This window comes from Cicer arietinum, chromosome 6 (genome assembly GCF_000331145.2).
Source record: "Cicer arietinum cultivar CDC Frontier isolate Library 1 chromosome 6, Cicar.CDCFrontier_v2.0, whole genome shotgun sequence".
Lineage (NCBI taxonomy): Eukaryota > Viridiplantae > Streptophyta > Magnoliopsida > Fabales > Fabaceae > Cicer > Cicer arietinum.
The window spans coordinates 68,637,104-68,660,821 of record NC_021165.2 but is presented as its reverse complement, the minus strand read 5'-3'; the positions used below and the strand labels follow the sequence as shown (position 1 = coordinate 68,660,821).

General features: G+C 33.0%; 2 protein-coding genes and 1 non-coding gene across 6 annotated transcripts in view; 1 reads left to right on the top strand and 2 right to left on the bottom strand.

Moving 5' to 3' along the window:
- The window catches only part of LOC140918579 (serine/threonine-protein kinase-like protein ACR4), a 3,110-nt gene extending 1,359 nt beyond the window's left edge, over positions 1-1,751 (top strand). The window contains exon 1 of the mRNA XM_073370315.1: positions 1-1,751. This exon is cut by the window's left edge and continues 1,359 nt beyond it. Coding sequence (XP_073226416.1) covers positions 1-1,627 — 1,627 coding nt within the window. The 3' untranslated portion in view covers positions 1,628-1,751.
- A 274-nt stretch (positions 1,752-2,025) lies between these two features.
- On the bottom strand, positions 2,026-2,097 carry TRNAT-UGU (transfer RNA threonine (anticodon UGU)). The gene has a single exon. It is a non-coding gene; the product is annotated as a tRNA-Thr (tRNA).
- Positions 2,098-3,467: 1,370 nt separating this feature from the next.
- On the bottom strand, positions 3,468-21,623 carry LOC101497225 (eIF-2-alpha kinase GCN2). Of its 4 annotated transcripts, none has more exons than XM_004507278.4 (29): positions 21,243-21,618; positions 21,053-21,121; positions 20,503-20,562; positions 20,123-20,228; positions 19,882-19,986; positions 19,219-19,611; positions 18,277-18,408; positions 18,105-18,191; positions 17,910-17,996; positions 17,710-17,821; positions 15,511-15,622; positions 14,054-14,108; positions 13,593-13,762; positions 13,148-13,332; positions 12,550-12,698; positions 12,035-12,284; positions 10,689-10,968; positions 10,494-10,587; positions 8,681-8,761; positions 8,371-8,427; positions 7,888-8,019; positions 7,724-7,807; positions 7,467-7,575; positions 7,245-7,381; positions 6,581-6,688; positions 6,037-6,122; positions 5,754-5,856; positions 5,533-5,655; positions 3,468-3,920 (listed from the first exon to the last, which is right to left on the bottom strand). In XM_004507278.4, exons 1-29 carry the CDS (start codon positions 21,377-21,379, stop codon positions 3,810-3,812), a joined length of 3,714 nt encoding a protein of 1,237 aa, XP_004507335.1. In that variant the 5' UTR covers positions 21,380-21,618; the 3' UTR covers positions 3,468-3,809. The 4 variants fall into 4 exon arrangements, with proteins under 4 accessions (XP_004507335.1, XP_073226264.1, XP_012573229.1 ...); XM_073370163.1 differs by having other exon boundaries at positions 19,219-19,608; XM_012717775.3 differs by having other exon boundaries at positions 21,053-21,104; positions 21,243-21,261.
- Positions 21,624-23,718: the final 2,095 nt, after the last annotated feature.

The following is a 23,718-nucleotide window of genomic DNA, read 5'->3' as shown; positions in this document are numbered from 1 at the left end:
AATGTATCGAAAAATTGGATGCAATTCGGTGTCTGATAGAGTGTGTGAATATAATTGTTCAGCTTGTTCTTCACCTGAATGCTACTTACACTGCTCCTCTTCATATTCCAATATTGGTACAGAAAAGAAAAATGAGAAATTTTGGGCTTTGCAGTTACAAGTGGTTATTGCAGACATTGTTTTTGCAGTTTTTGTTGTTAGTATTGTATCATTAGCAGTAGTTTTATTTGTCCGCCGCAGGATAAGAGATTGCGAGTGTTCGGCCAGATTAAAGGTGAAGAAACTAAATATAAGAAGTTCTTCCCTCCAACACGAGAACCGCAGGATCCGTCCGGACATCGAGGAGTTCAAGCTTAGGAAGGCACAAAGGTTCACTTATGAAGAACTTGAAACTGCAACATGTAGATTCAAAGAAGAATCCATAGTAGGGAAGGGAAGTTTTTCTTGTGTATTCAAAGGTGTTCTGAAAGATGGAACAGTTGTAGCTGTCAAAAGGGCTATTGTGTATCCTCCAAACAACAAGCACAAGAATTCCAAAGAGTTTCAGACTGAACTTGACTTACTCTCAAGATTGAACCATGCGCATTTGCTCAACCTTCTAGGCTATTGTGATGAAAATGGAGAAAGACTTCTAGTCTACGAGTTCATGGCTCATGGATCTTTGCATCAACACCTACATGGTCCAAACCAAGTGTTGAAACAGCAACTAAACTGGATAAGAAGGGTAACAATAGCGGTTCAAGCGGCCCGCGGGATTGAGTATTTGCACGGCTATGCTTGTCCACCAGTGATTCATAGAGACATTAAATCCTCAAACATCCTCATTGATGAAGAACACAATGCAAGAGTTTCTGATTTTGGTTTATCATTGTTAGGTCCTGCAGATAGTACTACTCCACTAGCCGAGTTACCGGCCGGAACACTTGGTTACCTTGATCCCGAATACTATAGGCTTCATTACCTCACAACAAAATCAGATGTATATAGCTTCGGCGTTCTACTATTGGAAATTATAAGTGGTAGAAAAGCCATTGACATGAAATATGAAGAAGGGATTAATAACATAGTTGAATGGTCAGTGCCTTTGATCAAATCAGGAGATATAGCTGCAATTTTGGATCCAACTCTTGAGCCACCTCATGATGTTGAAGCATTGAAAAGGATAGCTAATGTAGCTTGTAAATGTGTGAGAATGAGAGGGAAAAATAGACCTTCAATGGACAAAGTAACAACATCTTTGGAAAGAGCACTTGCAATGTTATTGGGTAGTCCATGCATTGATCAGCCAATTTTGCCTTCTGAGGTGGTTTTAGGAAGTAACAGATTGCATAAAAAAACATCTCAAAGATCTTCAAATATGTCAGTTTCTGAAAATGATTATTTGGCTGAAAATGAGGAAAACATAAGGTTTGAGGTTAGAGCACCTTCATGGATAACATTCCCTAGTGTGACATCTTCTTCTCAAAGAAGAAAGTCATCTATGTCAGAGATAGATGATGATGGGAAAATTGTGGAAGTGAAGAATATGGGAAATGTTGGAGGGAACAGTGATGTTTTGAGAAATTTAGAGGAAGAAATTGGACCTGCTTCTCCACAACAGAAGCTGTTCTTGGAACACAATTTCTAATTAACCATGTCAAGCTTTATGCAAACTCAAGTTTCAGTTCTCATATGATTGTGTCATTTGATGATGAAATTTGATATTGTTCCGGTTCCTTTTTAAGTTTATATACACATACAAAAAAAATCAATTAATTTTGTTACTTTTAATGAAATCATTTGTTTTATTTCTATAATATATTTATGTATTTATTATCTTGTTTTAATTATTTTTCTTCCTGCAATAAATATTTAAGAATATTATGTTGCATTAAGCTTTGAGAGTTACAAGTAAATAGAAATAAAAAATTTCAAACATATACGTAACATTTGATCGAGTAGCACTTCCATAACAATTTTTTGGCATGTATTTGGACCATATATATATTAAGTTAGAAGAAAAATAAAAAATAATACAAAAAGTATTGCCCTCACGCAGGATCGAACTACGGACCTTCAGTTTACAAGACTGACGCTCTACCACTGAGCTATAAGGGCAACTTGTTATATTATTTATATATAACATATATAATTACTAAACAATTATTTTTAAGTGGGATATTCGCCCCATATTAGAGTTTAGAGGCCCACTTCTTAACAACATTATCCACTTTTGACATGTTAATCAATAGTAGTTCATAATTTTTGTTTCCAGAAGAATCTGAAATATACTTAATTTTAATTTAAGTTTCAGATGATATAATATTAATTTAATTGCAGTTTTAGTCCCTCTATTTTTACCAATTTATGAAATTAATTTCCTTATTTTAAAAATCGACAGTTTTGGTCTCCCTCTCATATTTTTTAACTTAAAAATAATGATTTGACATATTTTAAATGATGCAAGATGCAATTTTATGATATAGAACCATCTAGATATATTAATTATTCATATGTCATTAATTAAATTATAAATATGAAAATTTTATGAAGTTGAAAGTTAAGTTTTTACGTTATTTTATTTCGATTTGTAGGTCTTTATTATTCTACATCATCGTCTTATATGTCATGTTAATTAAAACATGTCACATTGCTGTTTTTTAGTTAAATTTTTTTAAGGAGAAATCAAAATAGTTGACTTTTAAAATAAAAGGATCAATTTCATAAATTAAAAAAGTAGGAGACTAAAACTGCAGTTAAATCTATTATACTAGTAGTAATTTTCAGGTTGATCTCTTTTAGAAAGTTTGCCAACAGAAAACAAAACAAACATGGTATGAATCACCATCCTTGTATTACTCTTTCTTTTTCTTTTCATTTATTGTTGGGTTGGATTTATGACTTTTGTTACAGCTTCTCCAACCCTTAGATTGAGGGAGAGAATATGTAAAACAACAAAAGTCCTGTTTTATAATAAAGAGAAGAGAAATTGATGACAAGAGTAGGAGGAGATAATTAAAAAAAAATTGATTCCTTTTCAAAAACACGCTAGATCATTCAAGGTTCGAAAAGTAATCTGTATTTTTTGTAAGAATAATTTGTCTTTTTTTTTTGGAAGGTATGCATTTGGCATGATAAATTGCACAACTAAAAGAATTGATTAATCAATAGTTAAAATGTTAACTTTATATAGTTTGTTTTACATGTTCTTGATTTGATTCAAATATCAACTATTATCCTTTCACTTTATTACTCTCTTAAGTATACCCAACATGAGCCTAATTCTTACAAAACTATGTAATTGCACATAAATATTGTTCTTTCTTTCCTTTTCACCTTCTTCAGATTTATACTTCTCTTTCACTTGGCTCACTCTTTACTCTCTAGTACCATTCTGTCTCGTAACAAACGGCAAAGCTCATTTTCCCCTTTCTTTTTATCCAAAGGTAAATACTCAAATGCGACAGTAAAAATGTGTGGGAAAAAAATCACATCAACAGCCACTAAGTCCACGTAAATGAATCAAAACAATTCATAAGTTCTATACATATTTACATCATCACAACTATGTACAACAAAATCCTAAAAAATAGAGGGGTGGGGAATCAAATAAAGCTGCAAAATTGATGTACATAGTTCTGTTCTATATTTTTGAATGGAGGCCATCATCCTGCTGGATATATATCTTTTTGATGAAATCCAGTTGATAATCTGGTTCCTATCAGAACCTATTGTCCAGCTGCAGAGTTAAACAAAACCAGTGATATTCGATATGAACTGAGAATGACTTCATCCATTTGGATTCAAGGTTAGCTTTGAAGAACATTTGATCAAATCCATATGGAGGGGTTTCTAAACTGTGTTGCCATAGCATCCGATAGAAACTTGACTAGGTTCTCTCTCTCAATATTTTTCTCCTTCTTAAGTTCAAGGTGTCGAACCTGGAGACAATTTAAATTAGTTAATGTAACATAGTCTAAGGATCAGATTGCATCATGCTGTCATGTAGGCCATATGCCCCACTTTAATAGAATTCTGTTCATAGCATATAAGGATAAAAAAAGGGGACTCTATCGAACACATGAAAAATCCTCTTCAAATAGAGATTATTATATAGCTGATGTGAGTTCTTCATTGTTAAAGTTATTATATAAATTCTATGATCATTGATACGTTTACCATATTAGAGGTTCAAAGAAAATACCACAACTCTAATAAACAGATTGACATTGATAAACCTACAGACAGAAGAGATAACTCTAGGATTGAGAAGAAAAATAAAAAAGGATGACAAGCTAGTTACATATTATGTAGTTAAAAGGGATTAAAATTATGATAGATTATCAGGGAAGTGTAACGTCCGTAGTAGGTTCCACATCAATATTGAATATATGCCCTCTCAACCATGATTTTAGTGATAATACATATTTGATTTATGTTGGATAAAATTGATTTTTTGTCTAAACCTCGAGTTGAATAGTAGTAATAAAAATTAGTTTTGGCTTTAGGTTGGAAAATTTATGCTAGGTTTTAAATCGAACTTGCTTTTCGAGTAAAAACATCCATACATAAACCACTTCACTTCAAACTCAATCTTACATATCTTAATCAAATCAACTTCATTCAAAATAAATTTTATCAAATGTTCACTAGTCTGTGTAATTCAATATCAGAATTTTCCATAGCTATAGCTATAAGCTATATGAATCAACAGCCGTTTCCCCCTACCACCTTGGGATGGCAATAAGATCCAAACTTAATAGCATCCATAAAAATTATCGACCGGTTTTTACCCATCAAATGGTTACACTTTCAAAATTTTGGGTATGGGTACTATAGCCCCCAATTTATTCAGTCCCAGATAAAATATTTATTATATTTAATAAATAGGATTTACTCATTATTTTTAATGATTTTTAAATTAAGTTCTGTCTGTAATGTTTTATAATTAGGAATTGAATTATCTTTGATTTCTTTTTCAATTGGGTTTTATATTACATTGTTGTATGCTCTTTTGTCGCCAATTTTTCATTATTAAAGTTAATGTCATAACAAGAATAATGTTTCATTAGTTTGTCAAGCTAGCAATTACAAAAAACCGTTTTTGAATTGACTAAAATATAAGCAGTGGGCCTGTGCCTGGGTATGTAAGTGCCATAACGGTACAAGCATTAAAAGTGCTATTTGCTACCCACAAGGGTATGGAAAAGGTACTCTGCTCATTGTCAACCCTACACTCATCCACCAGCCTTCTAACAAGTAACATCCATATTTTGTCACGTCACTACTTTCATAGTTATTTTTGGTCAACAATAATAAATTCTTGTAACGGATTCTTTTGAATGCTCTCATGCAGCACTATTTATATCTCTATCGGGGACCTAGTTCAATTTGCTTTATTAATGCACTTACAAAGTATACAAGGCTTTACATGGAGTAAGATGTCATGCACAGAAATTATTTTCATGTGACATTCCATATGGTTGTGGTATATGGAGTAATTTTCAATAGGACAATCAGATAAAGGAATTATACAGCATTATATAATATTACCTTAACTGAATCTGTCAGACAGACACCTGTATCTGTAATAATGACAAGACATTTGATATCATGTTCATTAGCGTACTCATACTGCTCTGTGAGACTTGGATCAGGGATGGGAACAAATTCGGCCTGATGACAAGAAAGATGAATGAGCAGAACCTTCATTAATAATACTAAATTACAAAATTACTAAATTACGCAGTTTAAAATTGTTTAGATATCTCAACCTTAAAGTTTTCCTGCCATAACTCAGCAACTAGTTCCATGCGCTCCACTAACAGACCCCCTCCTCCTCTTGAACAGACAAGAATATTGATGCTGGCTTCATTTCTGAAACAGTTGAGAAAGTTAAGTGTATATGTATGCAACCAAACTTACTCCTATTAGGTGTTTATGTTATTTGTGCACATGTACACCCGTGTATAATTGAAAATACAATAACCTAAATGCTGAGATGTTTGTAAAAATAACAAATTTAACAAAAAAATGTATGAGTTTAAGGACACTAACCTATTGGGCTTAAAATCGACAGGACAATTCTGAATTATTGTCTCTAGTGCAAGGCTAGTCCCCACACCAGTGGGAGAATTTCCTTTCTGGAAAACAGAGAAGACAGTTAGAAACAATATAAAATTCAGACAAAAGAAGCTTTAAGTTGTCCAAGACTGCTACAAACAGAAAGAAAACACCATGAACAACTGAAGCATATTCAGGTTAAACATGCTGATATCATCAGTTAAGATAACTGACTAATATATGTTGAGGGAAAAGGTATCAAAAAGTATTTAGAGCACAAAGGACAAACAAGCACATCAATCAATACTTAATCATATTCAGGCCAATGAGTCTATGCATCATTAGTTGAAAACACAGTTAGGAATCCAAGCAAATGACAATCAAACTATATAGTGGTTAAAAATACATAGAAATATGTGATTCTGAACATTCTGGAAGCATGCTCAACTGTCAGAATTGCAGACAGAAAATATAGTATAGAAGATACAAGCCATGTTAATGCCAATCAGAAGAAATTAAATTTGAGTGCATAGCCTACATAGTCACTACTCCACAACTGATGAAGCAAATAGTCATATCGACCACCAACAGCTAGCAAGACACCTTCAGAGAGTGATCCAGAACTGTTTTCCTTCCTTAAGTATACCTTCCAAGAAAAGTTCAACTTCATTAGAATCATCAAAACATACATACTTCTAGTCCTTCTGCTTCCTTGATGCGATTCAAAGAACTATTAGGCAATAACAATATAAATGTTTCAAATATTAAAAAGTGCTTGGTTCATTATCAATAAAAAATGAGTAGCAGTTTATGGAATATGGATAATTCTATTTTACAAGTATGCATGATTTACCGAGTTATAATAACAATTTTAAAAGGTAGTAAAGCACATCATAAAAAACAAGCAAAAAAAAGGTGAATTTCAGAAATTCAATGCATTTTCTACATCCTATATTACATATATTTCTACAAGCATAATGACCATGCGACGATGGATATCATTCAATATCAATCTTTGTCAGCCACCATAGTTATATCCTGTTGAAAACCTAATAATAAAGTACCTACTACTCAAAGTTTCAAATTTACAAAGACAAGTCACAAAGAGGGGGTGAAGAGTGTATCTTACAAAATGCAAGCATGGATTCCATGCCACGAGGGTGCAATAATTTTTTGAAAAATAAAAGACAGATTTATGGTACCTGAAAAAACAAATCTCTATGATAACTTTCAGTTGGCGGCATTAATGCATCTATATATACATTTTTGTCAATCCTCCAAATTCTCAAGAGGCTGACTAGCTCGGACAATTCATCAAGTGCCTTCAAGGTACGCTTATCTGCATTAGTTTACTATTTTCCGATGAGCATGAACTTCCTACTATAATATGTAATTGTATATTTCATCTAACCACAGAATAATACCAGATGGCAGAGCTCCTCTTAGTCTGGGAAGTGCCTGATCTGCAGATCCACAGAATCTCAAACCTACAGTCTGCAACCTATTTACCATAACTTCTACTAAATCCAGTTCCTGGAAAAGCATTGAATTTGCAAATAAATTAATTTTGACTGAGAACTGGTTTTTTTAACATGGTAATTACAGAAAGAAACTGACAGTTTTCACAGCAACAATAGCTATTGCAGCCAAACATACAAAATTCCTTAACAGATTTTCTCACCTGCAATAGTTGCCGCCTTATCACTACCCATTTTGATTTCCTTTCTGAGGATTGAGGACGCAATGAACCCATCATTGAAAGAAGCTTCATAAAATCATAGATTGGTCATACTATATTCTTACAAACTTAATGATATGGGTTTCTCGATTACACAGCTAACATACCTCTGCTACTTTAAGTCTGTGTTCTACCTTGATTCCAGTCCATGACCAAATTGCACCTAGGAGGCCAGCATGGTTTAGATGAATGTCACATGAGTCGTCATTGAAAAAACAAGTGACTATGTCCCTCGTGACCTGTAATACAATTGGTAAATATGATATGTTTAGTACACCACCAAGTGATCAACATTTTTATATGACACAGTCTGAAAGATATCAGAGACACGAAATGAACAAAATACAGGTTGAGTAATAAATATCTGTCCCCTTTATTTTATTTTGAAAATAAAAAAATTGAAAAGTATAGATTTATTGACCATGCTAGTGAAATATACGATTTTCCCTTTTATTTACAGTGGTTTTACCACTACCTTGCAGCATAATACTATCATGAATAACTGTTTATAGCATGCAGAACTTAATAAAAATAGAAAATAAAGCCAAAAGAAATTATAAAATCTACAAGGATACAGTAGAAAATATCACCTTTATGACCTCTGCTTCTGTCAATGCTGAAGTACCACCAATAATGTCAAAATCTCCCTGTGAAAATGAGTTTGAATAAGCAATACAAATTGTTGGAATGTTTCATGCAAAGCATCACAAACCATTACAGAAGCTCCAAAGTCCAAACAGATTATTCATGGAATGCAAGAGAAAATACTGGAGATAGTTTTATATTCTTCTTTCACCAAAACCAGAGAAATATCAGTTATTAATTTTGTTCCTTGAGATTGATTCAAAAAAGAGAAGAACCACAGAAAAATTCGTAAGAAAAAATACTGCAGAATGGTACCTGAAGGTGGCGGTTTGGTGATGAATGTCCAACTGCTCTTCTGTAAACATATGATATCTCATATCGTTTGAATGAAGATTTCTACACATAATTTATATTTTGTCTCAGATTTTTCATGCCTTTTTGAAAGTCGGCTAAAATAATAGAGAAGCAATGCAAAAACTGCCAAGGACATTTCTTTCTTACCAGATACAGTTCAGAATTCAGATATATATAAAACACCTTTTCCTTCCTATACATTTTATATTTTTTGTTTTGTTACGCCGGCTGAAGATCTTATCCGCAAGACTACAGATAAGTTAACAAAATTTCTTTCTAGTAAACTCAGGCTTTAATTTAGCTCCTTCCTTTAACATCAGTTTAGGATGTCTTTGTAAAAATCTATAGGTTAAACTGTTAAGAAAGACTTATAATTAAATCATCTATCATTGGTCCTAATACGTGAGCAAGATAATATGTCATTCTCTTTGGAGGACCAACCCCAACACTTATTGTCACTATACAAAAACAAATGCACATTATCTATAAGACCAAGCATGATTCTGTAGGTATTGTGTTTTCAATAATCTCACAGACCAAGTTATGCCATCTAATCTACTGTGAATAGTTTTGTTGAGAGTCACACATTAGATCTGACATGACTTGAAAATTGAAAAAGTGTTTATAGGTGAGAAGCATTCTTGACTAAACAAACCGGTTTTGTTGGTTTGTTGGTTGAGTTAGACCCAAACCCAAATTTTAAGATAGTATCAAAGTCTGTCCAAGATTTATTGAACCACCAATTATCGGGCCACGCTCCAGATGTCCAGTCTTGGGCGCGAGGAGAGTGTGTTGAGAGTACCACGCGGGATTTGATATGGTTTGAAAAAAGTGTTTGTGGGAGACATCCCTCACCATAGAAGCCGATTTTGTAGGATTGAGTTAAACCAAAACCCTAATTCTAAAATGTTCAAAAAGCAATTTTAGGGTGCAAAAGAATTTATTGTGAATCTTGAAGGAAATTTTAATACTATTGGTTTTCCTGTTCTGTTTGAAGAGCATTATTTATATCCAATATTACAAAGCATTATTGTACAACTTACATAACAAACTGTACTACTCCCTCCGTCTCACAATGAGTGTCGCTTTTGCTGATTTCACACATTAAAAAATCACTTTAAATAAAAGAGAGAATAATAATTTTACCAAATTAACCATATTAACAATTGGTTTGTTTTCCATTGTCATAAATACAGAGTGAAATATAATGATTTGGGAATAATGTACTCCCTCCATCCCTTTTTATAAGCACCTGTTGTTTTTATTACACATATTAAGAAAAGTAAGAAGTGAATTTATTGTGTTCATTTTATGTGTAGATGTTCCTAAAATATTATTTGTACATGAATGCATTCAATTTGACTTTTCATCTCCTAAGATAAATTAGTAGTATTAATAAGGGGTGTGTTTGGGAAAAAATAATAAATGCATCTAGTAATTTGAAAGGAGACTTATATTTAGGGACAATTTTCCTCATCGGGTGCTTATAATTAGGGATAGAGGGACTACATACTAGTAATTACAGGGTTCAATTGAAAAAATAATAATTAATCTTACATTGAAATTTGAAAATGACATTCATTTTGAGACAATTTTTTGTTGAAGTGAAACTCATTGTAGACTGAGGGAGTACTAAAGAGAGTTTATATCCACATATTCCCTTACTTCAATAGTATATCAATTATTGAAATATTTATCATATTAATTTTAACATAATCAAATATAGTTGAAAAGAAAATGGGAAGAAATAAAATCAAGCTATTATGTCTAGTACCTGGTTAGATATAATCCAGTTCACAAAAGGCAAACGCAGCTCATGGCAAAGTTCAAGCATGTCTCCTCCATGGGTCAGAAGTTTAACTGCATTTCTACTCAATGAAAATCAAAGCCAGCAAGATTTTATCTAGGCTGTCAAATCCACAAAGAACTAAATCACAAAATAGTAAAGAACTTAAATGAAGATATAGACCTATTAAACTGTGGACAATCATCCATTAATCGCATTGGTGATATTTCTAGGTGCTTAGCACAATGATGCCTGAAAATTTCCTTGTTGACATCGACAACATAATCTCGGACCTCAGTTACAAAATCTGTGTGCTGAATGGATGAACTGTTATCTCCCACTGACTCCATTCTACCAACCTGACGAATGTGTTTTGTGCTTAACATTTCTTCATCAAAGATAGCATTTAAGACTTTATCGTAAATGCTTGTATCCTCTGACTTCTGCATTGTTCGCAGGATATCTGAACATAGAGAGTTGATACTGACTCAGGGCAATGGAAGAAACTTAACAACAACAAAAATAAAAAATAACTCCAAAGAAGGGTGTACTACAGTCTGTACTAAAATGCATACTTCACAATGAAATTTCAGTTGCATTATTAACTGGACTTATCAATATCATCTGATTATTTCTATTTTTATCTACTCCTTGGCTGTGGCCACTAATTAAAAAAGTTTCATATTCATAAAAAGTAAGAATTCAAGAGAGCAAAATACATACAACACAGATATATATATATATATATATATATATATATATATATATATATATATAAACAAAAACATATAGTCCGTAGCTGTAACAAATTAGAGACTTCTTTACCATGAAAAGAAAAAACTATCAATATCATTGAGCGTTCAAGAATATTATTATATCTAGTATACACTCCCACACCCAAGAACCCTTTGGCCTTATCAAACTTTGACTACTTGGTTAGAGACTTTATTATCATGTCATGAACTAACTCTCCTAAAATCTTAAGTTGTTACGTGGAAATTTATGCATATGTTTTATACCCGAACATAGCATGCACATATATATTGAGTGCAGCTGAACACATGTGACTAAAAATAAACACACACACATCGATAGTATATTTAGAAACATATGCAATTCTCACTGTATCAGAAACCAAAACCTCTAAATAAATGTAATCATACTCTTGTGTGTGCAAAATGACATTAAAATTAGTAAATTTCATAAATCTCCAGACTACCTTTGAACACAAATTGTCGGAATGTATTATCAAAAAACAAAATTGATGGGAACGCATCGAGTTCAAATTTTGAAAAATGTGGGGGGAAATTTTAGGGTTTGCGCATGACTCGAAAGTCATGATTGATCAATAATTTTCCTTTTGTTTTGATTGATAGTCCAATGGCGTTGATGTTATTTGGTCCATGTAACTGACCCCACCACCTAATGAGATCAGATGGTGAATTCTTTTGGTTGATAATAACCGGTACTATGTAGGATCATTACTATAATAAATTGCAGAATGAACAACAAAGGTCCTAATAACTTGCCATCCAACAATTCAGACTCCATTCGTGGAGGAAATGCATTCTGCAGAAGTTCTGTGGCAGATGGGCGATCTGAAGGACCTGGAGACATTAAATGCCGCAGCAAGTATTCCTGTTGTGGAAACTCAGCAACCCAAGCAGGTGGAAGCTCCGCTTTCTGTTTCAGATCAGATAAAACAACATGCCTCTCCATTGCTGTCCCAAATGGGTGCCAAAGCTCAAAGAAAACCACTCCTAAGCTGTACATGTCGGCCTGTACATCAAGTAAACCAAAGAATTACATAATTTTACTTGAAGCCGACATATTATATGGCTAGAAGGGGATAATGTGATTGCTGAATGCTTTACACCTTTTGTTGAAGAATAAAGGGAAATCAGATTTGATTATCTTTTAGTTTATAATATTCTGTTTATTTTTATTTTATGACTGTCATTATTATTATTGTAATTTTTTTTTCCTATATAAACAGCCTAAGGCTATAGTAATATGAAAGTATTTTGCCTACTACTTTCTTCACCTTTTCATCAATCTTGGGCCATCCTTGCTCAATTTCAGGAGCTGTATAGAAATATGTCCCAACTTGTCCAGTGCCATCAATAGAAACTCCAGTTGTATCAGTGGGATGGGCTAGATCTTGGTCCAATTGCTCCAACTTCAAGAACTTGGCTGAAAAAAAAAAAGAATGAGAGAAAATTTGTTATTTCATCCACATACAACTATTACTCCCTCCAGCGTAGAAAGCTCAGACATTAACAGGGCATTGTTTTAAATGAAGTTTTAGATCAAATCAAAAACGGGGAAACTACACCAAGAGGTACATAATGTTACTGCAGACACAGGAAATGTGTGTATATGAGCAGGCAATTGTCACTGACCTTGACTGTAACATAAAGATGCAATACATCGATAAATCAAAATTGCACATACAAACCAAAATGCAATTGAACACCTTGCCAGCATACGGATTTTTAGGCCTATCGTATATTCTAATAAATTCATGAGCCCCATTAACACATATTGAAGTTGTCTATTGTTGCAATAAACTAGATAGACTAAACTTTGGAAACATACATGAAGAGAAAGAAAATAAGCAACTAATGGATTCAAGATCTTACCGAGACCAAAATCACCAATTTTAATATCATTGCGAGCATCAAAGAATATGTTACTTGGTGTTAAGTCCCGATGAATTATTCCTTGCCCGTGTATGTGTGCCAAACCTTCCACTATTTGGCGAAACAAATGCCATGCCAGTTCTTCGTCAAAATGATTATATGATTCAAACATCTGACGAAGAGTCCTTTTAACCCAACAACAATGAAATGTAGTGAATACAACATAGTGAACAATAATGATTACAGATTGTACTTGTGAAATTTTGTTGAAAAAGAAAAACACTAAAAGAGCAAAGCTAAAGCTAGACTTTTTCAAATGATCTCTGTTGAAAAACACAGTAATCCTAAATCTAAAATAGTTTGATACCATATTAAGTCCATGGTGGTATGTGTTATCTCACAAAGAAATCCACACGTGAAGAACATAACTCACTGAAAATCTTACCTGGGACAGTACTCCATTTGTATATAAAGATATGTTGATTCTAGCTGATTCTCGCGCCCAATGGCATCATTGGAGCTTGCAGCTTGGTAACTGAAAGTAGAGCTCATTGTAGTCCTTGAACCCGAAGCAGGATCCCCATAAGAATCTGCAACTCCAGTTTCAAACCATGCCTGCAAGTTTTACAGCTACTAAAAAATTAAAACCGTCATATGAGCTCATAATAATGTGGGAAACTAAAACAATTTATTTGCATTTCTACTCATACTTTCAAAAACTGTGTCCCTCTTACAATATAATCAAAGAAGTATTCACTACAAGTTACATATACAAAAGAAAAGAGATGATGGTCAACATAATAGAGCATACAGTTAATGCAGAAACAAAACGAAATAAAAATCTGACACAAGAAACATAAGTTTGAATATTAAGCAAATTTGTGCACAAAATAATAAACTTTGTACCTGATAATACCGAACAACATGTTGATGTTGTAAACGTGAAAGTGTAGCTACCTCCCTGATTTTCTCACCATAGATAGTTGGATAAACAAGTAAGTTATGGCAATTAAAAAACGAGTATACAGGTAAACAGGAAGAAAAAATAATCAATGGGCACAACTGGAAGAATCAAATAGCAACATTACTTTTATAATTTCCAAAACATGAAAGAAAAAAAATGATATGGGGAGGAAAACTTAGGGGGAAATGAATTATATCGAAACATGAGATGAGACAATAAATAAGATAATTGAACTTGGCTTTATGAAATCAAGTTGACCAAGAAAAAAGTCCCTGTGCGATGTAACAAGAAGATATACTCATACATATTTACAAACCATACTTGCTCTCCTCTTGGTTTTAATATGACTTCTCCTTCTTATGTCATGTCATTTCAATTTTATGCAACGGAACAGTAGCATCAATTAAGTAAATTTGGCCAGGATATATTTTCATAACTTTTTCCTTTTTCAATTCTCTTTTAAATCTGTATCCAACTTCTATCAAATCCTATCTTCTAGCTTTATGATCTACATCAGATATCAGCTCTTTTTTTGTCAATAAACATATAGTAGCTCTAAGTTATATCTTGATTCCCTTAATATAATTTAACATACAGCTACAAGACATACAAGCTGATGCAGCTGTACAGGATTTCATTAAGTTTGAGAACACTGAGATACATAGTTTTCATAAATTTAGGTTAAGCATTAGTAATTTAGTACAGCATTAGTAAAACTGAAGCAAGGAAGAAAGAAATAAAGTGTATTAATGAACAACAGATAGCAAATGTAACCATTCTCAGTATCTTGGATTGACAGTAACAATGAGATTGAAGAAAATGGATCTCAGAATCTAAGACAGGTAGATGAAATGCAAATTTATTCCTAGTCTCGTTGAAATCCTACAATAAATTATGGTCACCAAAAAAAGTGGGCGGTAAAGAAATGAATGAATAAAAATGTTGACAACTTGACATGATTAGTAACTGAGATATCTTCAAACACCACATCAATTAAGACTTTTATCAGAATAGCAAGTTTTTAAAATTGCCATCATGCTTCCCGTAGGATCAATAAAACTTATTTTATGTCAAAGAACAAAATTAGTCCTTGAAGTCAACAGCAGTTATGATTACTGCTTCAAAATATTGCTTTAATACCCAAAATTAATCATAAATTTCAGCATGCAGGAGGAGGATCACAAAGTGCAGAATTGCAGATGAACCATATAACCCACTATGTAATAAGAAATTGAAGATTTACAAAAACTAGATCAGAAACTATTCTAATATTATTAAATATGACTGCAATGCATGGGGTATAACTACATAAACATTTGTGAAAAAATTACACATTAAAAAGTAAAAGTTAATCTTGCCACCGCAATAGCAAGTTCCTTCCTAGCTCATTTAAGTTCACCTTAATATTCGGTCAGGCATGCTTTTGTCTTTAAGGCGAATTTTCTTCATTGCATACTGCCTTCCATCGAGCTTATTTTTGCACAGCACAACATGCCCAAAACCACCATGACCTATTTCCAATGCCAGGCAAAATCTTTCAGTAAATGATTAGAAATGTGAGAATAAAGTCATTGAAATGCTTCATCCAATAGAAATAAAGGTTAAGCAGCAGTTAAACTATAATAAATTGAAGAAAAAAAAAAATTACCTGGTTGGGGGGGAGGGGGTAAAGAAAAACATTGTATTATTTGCTATAAAAACAAACAGCAAATTGCAACCTAAACTCTGGACTATCCAAAGAAAAAGAAAAGACAAATCTACAGAAATTTGATAAGTTATGAGGTAATACAGAATTGGGCCTTTCTCTGAATAGAAAAATTCCGTCAATAAACTTATGACCAATTTGGATGACAATCTAATTTCTTGATCTGCTAGACCTTTCCTATATAATTGAAAGAAGAATTTCATTTTCTATACCCAATGAAGTGAGAAGATATTTTTTCCCACTCCTTATTTACAATGGTACAAGAACAAATAACTAGAAAACCTTCTTGTTTGACTTAATGTCAATAGTTAGACATCAACGAGAAACTTAAGGAGATAATTGGTTTTTGTTTCGAGCCTGTCCTAGATCTGCTATCAAGCCACTCATATTTGTCCACTCTCTAGTCTCTAGATCAGTCCTAAGTTTGATGGGGTGTTGTTATTGGGCCACCCGCCTTTGTCTAAACTCCAAATATCTAATCTTGGAGAGTGAGGGGGTGCATTGAGAGTTGCCAATTGGATAGTGATATAGCCAGAATAATGATTATAAGAGAGGAAAACTCTCACCACATAAACTAACTTTTGGCCCCCTAAAATGTATGATTGTATCAGAGCATATCCTAGATCTGTGGGGCCACCGTCAGATGTTCAGTTTGATAACTTCAAGTTCCAGTTCTCAAGTCCTGGTCCCACATTGGATAGTGATATAGCATAAACAATGGTTATAAGTTGGGGGGGGGGAACACTTACCCCATGAGCTAGCTTTTGAAGTTGAGTTGGTCAAGCCCAAATTCAAAACAATACATCCAAATACATGCACAATCCTTTTATAGAAAATTGGATTAGAAGCTATGTCACAGTGCACGGTTATCACAACCCAGATTTATTTGTTGAAGGTGGTGTGCGTGCTTCTTGCTCTGATGAGGAAAGATGTGTGTTATTGCACGTCGGAAGTCTTCCGACAACGCAATTTTTTGGGCAGGTAAGTGATGGTCTGTAAGACCGTAAGTAGTTAGGTTCTTCTATTTTGAAGAGATACAATAAGATGTGGTAAGATCCCACATCGACTAGAGATATGACCAAGTTAGTCCTTATAAGGCTTGGGTAATCATCACCTCTTGAGCTAGCTTTTGAGGTTGAGTTAGGCCTAAAGCCTAAATTCTTAGATGGCATCAAAGTTTGTCCTAGATATGTTATGTTATTGGGCCAACCATATTTATCCACACTTCATATGTCTAGTCCTAGAAGTGAGGCGGAGTGTTAAACTATCAGTTATTGGGTCACATGCTTTTGTCCATACATCAGATGTGCGGCCCTGAGAAAGAAAGGGTTTGTTAAGATCCCACATTGGCCCAAATTCCAAGACGTTAGGGTCTTATCTGTTAATGGTTCAAGATTGATTTTTCTGAGTGGTATTGGTAATGACTTCGCATAACAAAGAACTCTCAAGGGATATAGGATCTGAGACCAAAATGTGGAACCCAGGAACTATAAGCAGAATAAGAACTGAACCTGCTTTGATGCCAACTTGAGAAAAAAAATTCAACAGATACTTTTCTGAATTTATCAAATGTTTTGCACTCAGCAGCACATTGATGTTTCTATACATGAAAAATAAATACAACTTATATTTGACAAGAATAATAAATAAATAAATAAATTGTTTTCTAAGATATTAAAGTTCCAGTTTTTCATAAATTCCTATTGTTTCCAAAGCTATAATAACAATTCCTGTTATCATTTCCAACCAACACAAAGGCCTGGCAATCGAGATCATCAAAGAAATTATAGTACTCTACCACCATCATGGTATACATCTAGGAGTATATAAGCGCAAAGAATTATATATATAAATCTATATAACATAAAACAGAAATTCATGAAGTTCCTTTACCAAGGGGGCGTAGCTCCTCAAAATCATTTAAATATCGAGAACTGTGGGGAACTGTATTAGAGCCTCCAAAATCAGAAGAAGGTGTCCAAAATTGAGATATTTTGGATGATGCCTAGACAAAACAAATAAATAAATAAGTAAATAAATAAATATAAATTAGCGGTAAGAAAAAGAATATATGTTCCTGTGGATTTGCCAACCAGGTGTTTCTTGAAGATACGATGAAAGGTTTTGTTGAAAAGGGAAGGCGGTTTTGATGCCATATCACGTGCCAAGTCAGAAAAGATCTGGGAAAACAACTCAAATGATTAGGATCATTGTAGAACTAGAAATTATTTGAAAATAAAAGGAAAAAAATATTTTTATTTTTGGTGACATAGCAATCTTTTTTATACCCCTAAATTGTACAGCTCTGCTGCTAATTGTGGCAAAGAGTCGGTCAATGTGCCTTTAGAAGCACAAACAAGGCGAAGCATGTGAACCTAATGCAAAAGAAGGAAAAGCCAAATTAATGCTGAGAAAAACTATTGTGACAAGATGATAGCGGTAAAATATGAGTATTTTTACCATGATTAGATCCTTTTCTATTGTTTGAGATGCTTGATGATGAGGCAAGGAGACAGAAGATATAGACTCTGACGACTCGCTGTCATACACACCTTTGTTATCTTCTGTTGCATACTCATCAACAATAAAATACTGCATGTGAAATGATAGAAAATAAACGAATTGGCATCAACAGATGCAAGGCAATTACAAATTTACAATGGTACCAAAAAAAGTATTACAGAATTTCTAAATTTCAATGAAACATTAATAATTTCCCATCCATCATAAGAATGGAGGTACATTGCATCGTTTCAAGGAATTTCCACATAAATATTAATCTTGAGTTATCTTTAACTAGTTCATTAGAACGAACCTGAACCTCAGATAAACAAGCCTGAGCCTAACAGGTAAGTCTGGGTTTAAAAGCCCAATCAGGTAATGTTTTTCCTATCTGGACGATTGATTAGGTTTGTAATAAATATTGACATAGGATGACACACGGACATTTTTTTGCTTTTAACTTATTTATTGCACAATTATTTCAAACATCAAACCTACGTCCACTCAAAAACAAATGTTAATTACTTCTAAATCACATGATTGGCATTGTTCACATGATTCCCATCACTCATTATGCACCAATACCATCTACTCAAATTGCTCAACATTTTGTCCTTCAAAATAAATGGCCATTATCATTACCATTTTTTCGTTCTGGTAGAGAGCAAGATATCAAAAATCCAAAGTCATTGAAAGACTTGTCAATTTCGGCAGAATTCTGGCCTACTATAAATAATGACTTTAAGAAGAATAATTCTTAAAACTATTGCCCTAATATAGACATTAGCATATGATATGTAGGAAAAAAAGAAAATATTAGACTGATGTTAGTGATGTCAAACAAGCAAACAAACAGTACACAGACCCTTACAACAAGCATATCATGTCCTTTTACATTACCTCTTTCTCACCTTCACTGTCGTTCCCTACAAAATCTTCCACCAGAGATCTACTTGAATGAGTCAAAGATAAGATATTGTTACTGTCTTCACTAACTTCTCCAACAGTATCTAATTTCGCAGGAAGTTCTTGCAATATGTACGGGTTTTCCTTGCTATCAGATTTCTTTTCCCGGGCTTCAAATCGTGGCTTGGAGGCATCTAACTTAGAGGAAGGAAGAGAAGAACTTTTTCCAGCAGTTTCATCAATTCCAAAACCCCAATTCCAGGACTCTCCATAGCCACTGAAAAGGTCGATGAAACCATAAACAAAAGATCTATTTTTATTTGAAGATGCAATAATATCCTTGGGACACAATTCTTCAATGCCTTCTGTTGTTGTGTGCAAAAACTTCTACAATCGGAGGATAGAAACATATTACCATCGGTGTAAGTAGCAAATTGACTTGTTCTTAGAAATATATGATCGACCAAAATCAATAGTTATATAAGAAATTAAAGAACATCAATATTGACTTCTACAATCTTCTTTTCTATTTAAAACAAAGGACTAACTAAGATTGATTTTATGATTACATGCTTCAGTGAATAGTAAAAAAAAAAAACAATGAATAACAATAGTTATGATATCTTAACATAAAATAGTATGTAATAGTAAGCTTACAGATTCAGTTGGTTTGGCAATAGGCTCAATTCCAGACAGAAACTCTTGAGCTGCCTCAACTAAATTAAAGATCATTACTCGTCCCTCCCTAGCATTTAAATTGGCCTGAGAAAAGCCAATAACAAAATATATAACATTTTACATGTGAAGAATATATCATCACACTTACCACACTCACACAAAGAATACATCACCAGTTAACAACGAAAGAATAGTTTAATCCCAAATAATAGTTAGGCACCTGATCAAGGAGGAGAGACAAAAGTTTATTAGCATCAGTATCTGACAAACCCATCTCAGGAGTAATCTGCAACTTGGGACACTTGAAGGGATACCCAGGCAAGCACCTAGCCAAAAAAGAGAGAAAAACAGTGATTGGCTTCACAGCAACAAAGATCCTATGAAGTACAGACACTAGTAATAATTTGATAAAACAGATGTGATTGTATGCAATCACAAGTGTCAAAGTCATTTCGGTGTCCGAAAACAGAAGGGATTGTATGTAATCACAAGTGTCAGATACTTGGACACACATTCAATCTGAATGTTAGTACTACATAGCAAAGATCTCCTTATTCACAAACAAAAAAGAAAAAGGCAGGCATAAATAACAAAACATACCTAACAACAAGAATTGCAGAAACATCCACATCCTCATAACCCATGTCCTTCGAGTAAGGCCTGCTCAATCTCAAAACAGAAGTGAGTGAGACGCTGATATTAACGACACAACAGTACAATATCACCATTACTCCCTCCATTCCAAATCTTTGGTAGTTATAACATTTTATTTTTGTTTCAAAACAAACTCAAGATATAATTAATCTTTGTTTTCCAACTATACTCTTACACTGTATATGTTCTTTGCATTGAAAAACAAGAACTGTAAAACATGACAAAGTTAAGGGTATTTTGGTACAAAATATACTACATCAATTAAAAGATTTCTCCGTCACCATTTCTTGATCTATGTGCAAAAATATATGAAGCACGGATAATGTCACATACCATTTCTTGATCAATAAAAATTTGGAAAAATAAATTAGTTGAACGTGTCGATTTTATCAGAAGTATCCGTGCTACGAAGGCAAAGACCTTAAACTACCAAGAGATATGTAATGGACGGTGTAATTAATTAATTAGTCAATGATTATGAATAGAAATACTAAACCTGAGCTTAATGGCAAGTTGAGGAAGCGATCCAGGAACAATTTTGCAATCCTCTTGAAAAATTGCACATCTAATAAAAAGTTGGTATATGAAACAAAACAAGAGAGAAATGCGATAAAATAAAATGAATGCATGTGAATGAATGAAAGTGTTGAAGTGAAGTTGAAAGGTTTAGTAAGTTAGTGAGTTACAGTGCGGTAATCTCTTCGGAAAGTTGTTCGTTATCATCATCTTGACCGAATTGAGAAGCGTGGTCTTTGGAAGGCGTTCTTGCTTTGCTTCTTCGTCCTCCACCTCCTCGTTTCTTCTTATTCGAACTATGTCCCATTGATTTCTCTCAACTTCAATCGGAAGTGTAACCGTTTTGGCACCGTTGGTTTCTTTACGCGGAAAACACGAAGCAGCGAATTCTTGATAAGAAGGAACAATGGAGTTCGCGAGAATTTGACGAGAAGTTGAAGAATGAAGAAATGTGTTTGTTTGTGTGAGATTGAGTAGTCAGAGAAGGTGGCGCTTCATTACATCTGCATTCAGCACCTTTCTTGTAAGTCTTTTTTTTTTTTATAACAGAAATGCTTGTAAGTTTTTTCGGACGAGTAAATGCTTGTAAGTTGTGACAGTTTCACGATATTTTTTTTTTTAAATAAAATAAAATCACTAACAAAAAATAAACCATTCTCACTAGATAGGGTTTTTTATATAAATATCTCCTTTTTAAATCTTTAATATCAAATTGCCCTACTTCCAAAATAAAATATCAGATCGCCCTACTTTTTAGTCTCAGTTGCAAGTCGCAACCTGGGGATGCGATTTCTTGAAGGAAAAAAATTTGGTCTTCACTAGATGGTCGCATCCTAGGGATGCGACCTCCTACTTGCCTTAATTTTTTTTTTTTTTGAATTTTATTATTATATTTTTGGGTATATTATATTAGATATATTATATTTTATTATTATTAAACATTTTAAAAATAACTATAACATTAAAAAATACAAAATATTATGATAAATAATTAAATTAATAATATTATATAACTTTTAATAATTATTATAATAATAAAAATAATAATAATAATAATAATTTTAATAATAATAATAAAAAGAAAATTCTATTAATAAAATAAAAATATTTTTATTATTTAATATATTCAATAATGTATTTTAATATTATATATTCTTTGGTTGTTGAATTTTGTTATTTATTATTAGGTATATTATATTTATTATTATTAAATATTTTAAAAATAATTATAACATTAAAAAATACAAAATATTATTATAAATAATTAAAATAATTAATTTAATAATATTATATAACTTTTAATAATTATTATAATAAAAAAAGAATAATAATAATAAAAAGAAAATTCTATTAATAAAATAAAATAAAAGTACATTAAATTAAAAGAAAAAATACATTAAAAAAAGAAAAAATACTACAAATAAAAAAATACATCAAATAAAAATTAATTATTGTCATCTAAATGACCTTCAGTTCCACATCTACGCGATAGTCGAACTCGTCTAGCCCTTTGAACAACTTGAGGTTGTTGTGGTTGATTCTCGTTGTAATCTGTTTATGGATTAGAACCACTACCACCTGCTTCCGTATAATTTTGAGTTTCGACATTATACATAAAATCAAAAGCCGCATAAGCCGACTCAGGAGTTGTGCAATGAGTATCAAACAAATTATAGAAAATTCCACTCTCGGTCGGATTAATGGGAGTGGGTATTGTTGGCACTGAAGGAACGTAGTATTGAGTCGGTATATCTGTAGCTTCATGAAAATGTTGTGGCGATGATAAAGACGGTGTTTGGTGCATGATATTTTGTTGTGGGATTGATTGAAGCATAAAGTGAACATCAGGATATGTTGAAGGTTGCAAATGTGGATCGCGCATGTATCTTTCCACATATATGTATAATTTAGTGTGATGCGTGAACCAATTCATATATTCGTTAGTGTGGCGTAAAACACCTTCGACGTACTGACCTCACAATATGTAATTCTGACGTTCATTCCAATGTTGAATCTCATCTTTCCAAACCACACTCCAATTATCATCAATACCACGTCTCATGTCGATCTCATGGTAGAGCGTCATATCTTCTGGAGGTTGCAGAATTTGTTGATGAAAGCCGAACTGAAGCGCGACTCTATCTGCATGATGTTTTTCGACGATATGATAGTAGTGCAGATAGGTACATGCAGCCCAAGTGTTGATCTCTTGTTCGGGTACCTCGTGTTGGAATCTGAGATACGGTCTCCAACGAAACTGGATGTTAAAAAAACAGGTTAAAGTGAATATTAAGAGATATAAAAAAAATTTAAAAGTGCAACTACATGAGAATGAATATATTACTTCTTGAACCATCATATGATCGATTGTATTTCGGTATCCTTCTATATCGTTGTGAAGAACTTTACTGAAATTTAAACCCCCATAATTAAATCTGTCGAATATATAAAAATAAAAAATATAATAAAATTAGTAATACGAATACGGTAAGTAATAAGTTTTAAAAAATAAAAATATATAAAAATTATGTGCAATAGTTACCTTTGTGCAAGTGGAAATATCCATGCACTTGGTGCATCTGGAGCAACACAACTCAAACGATACCATGCCCAGTTTTGCAACAACAACGCACATCCTCCCATCGA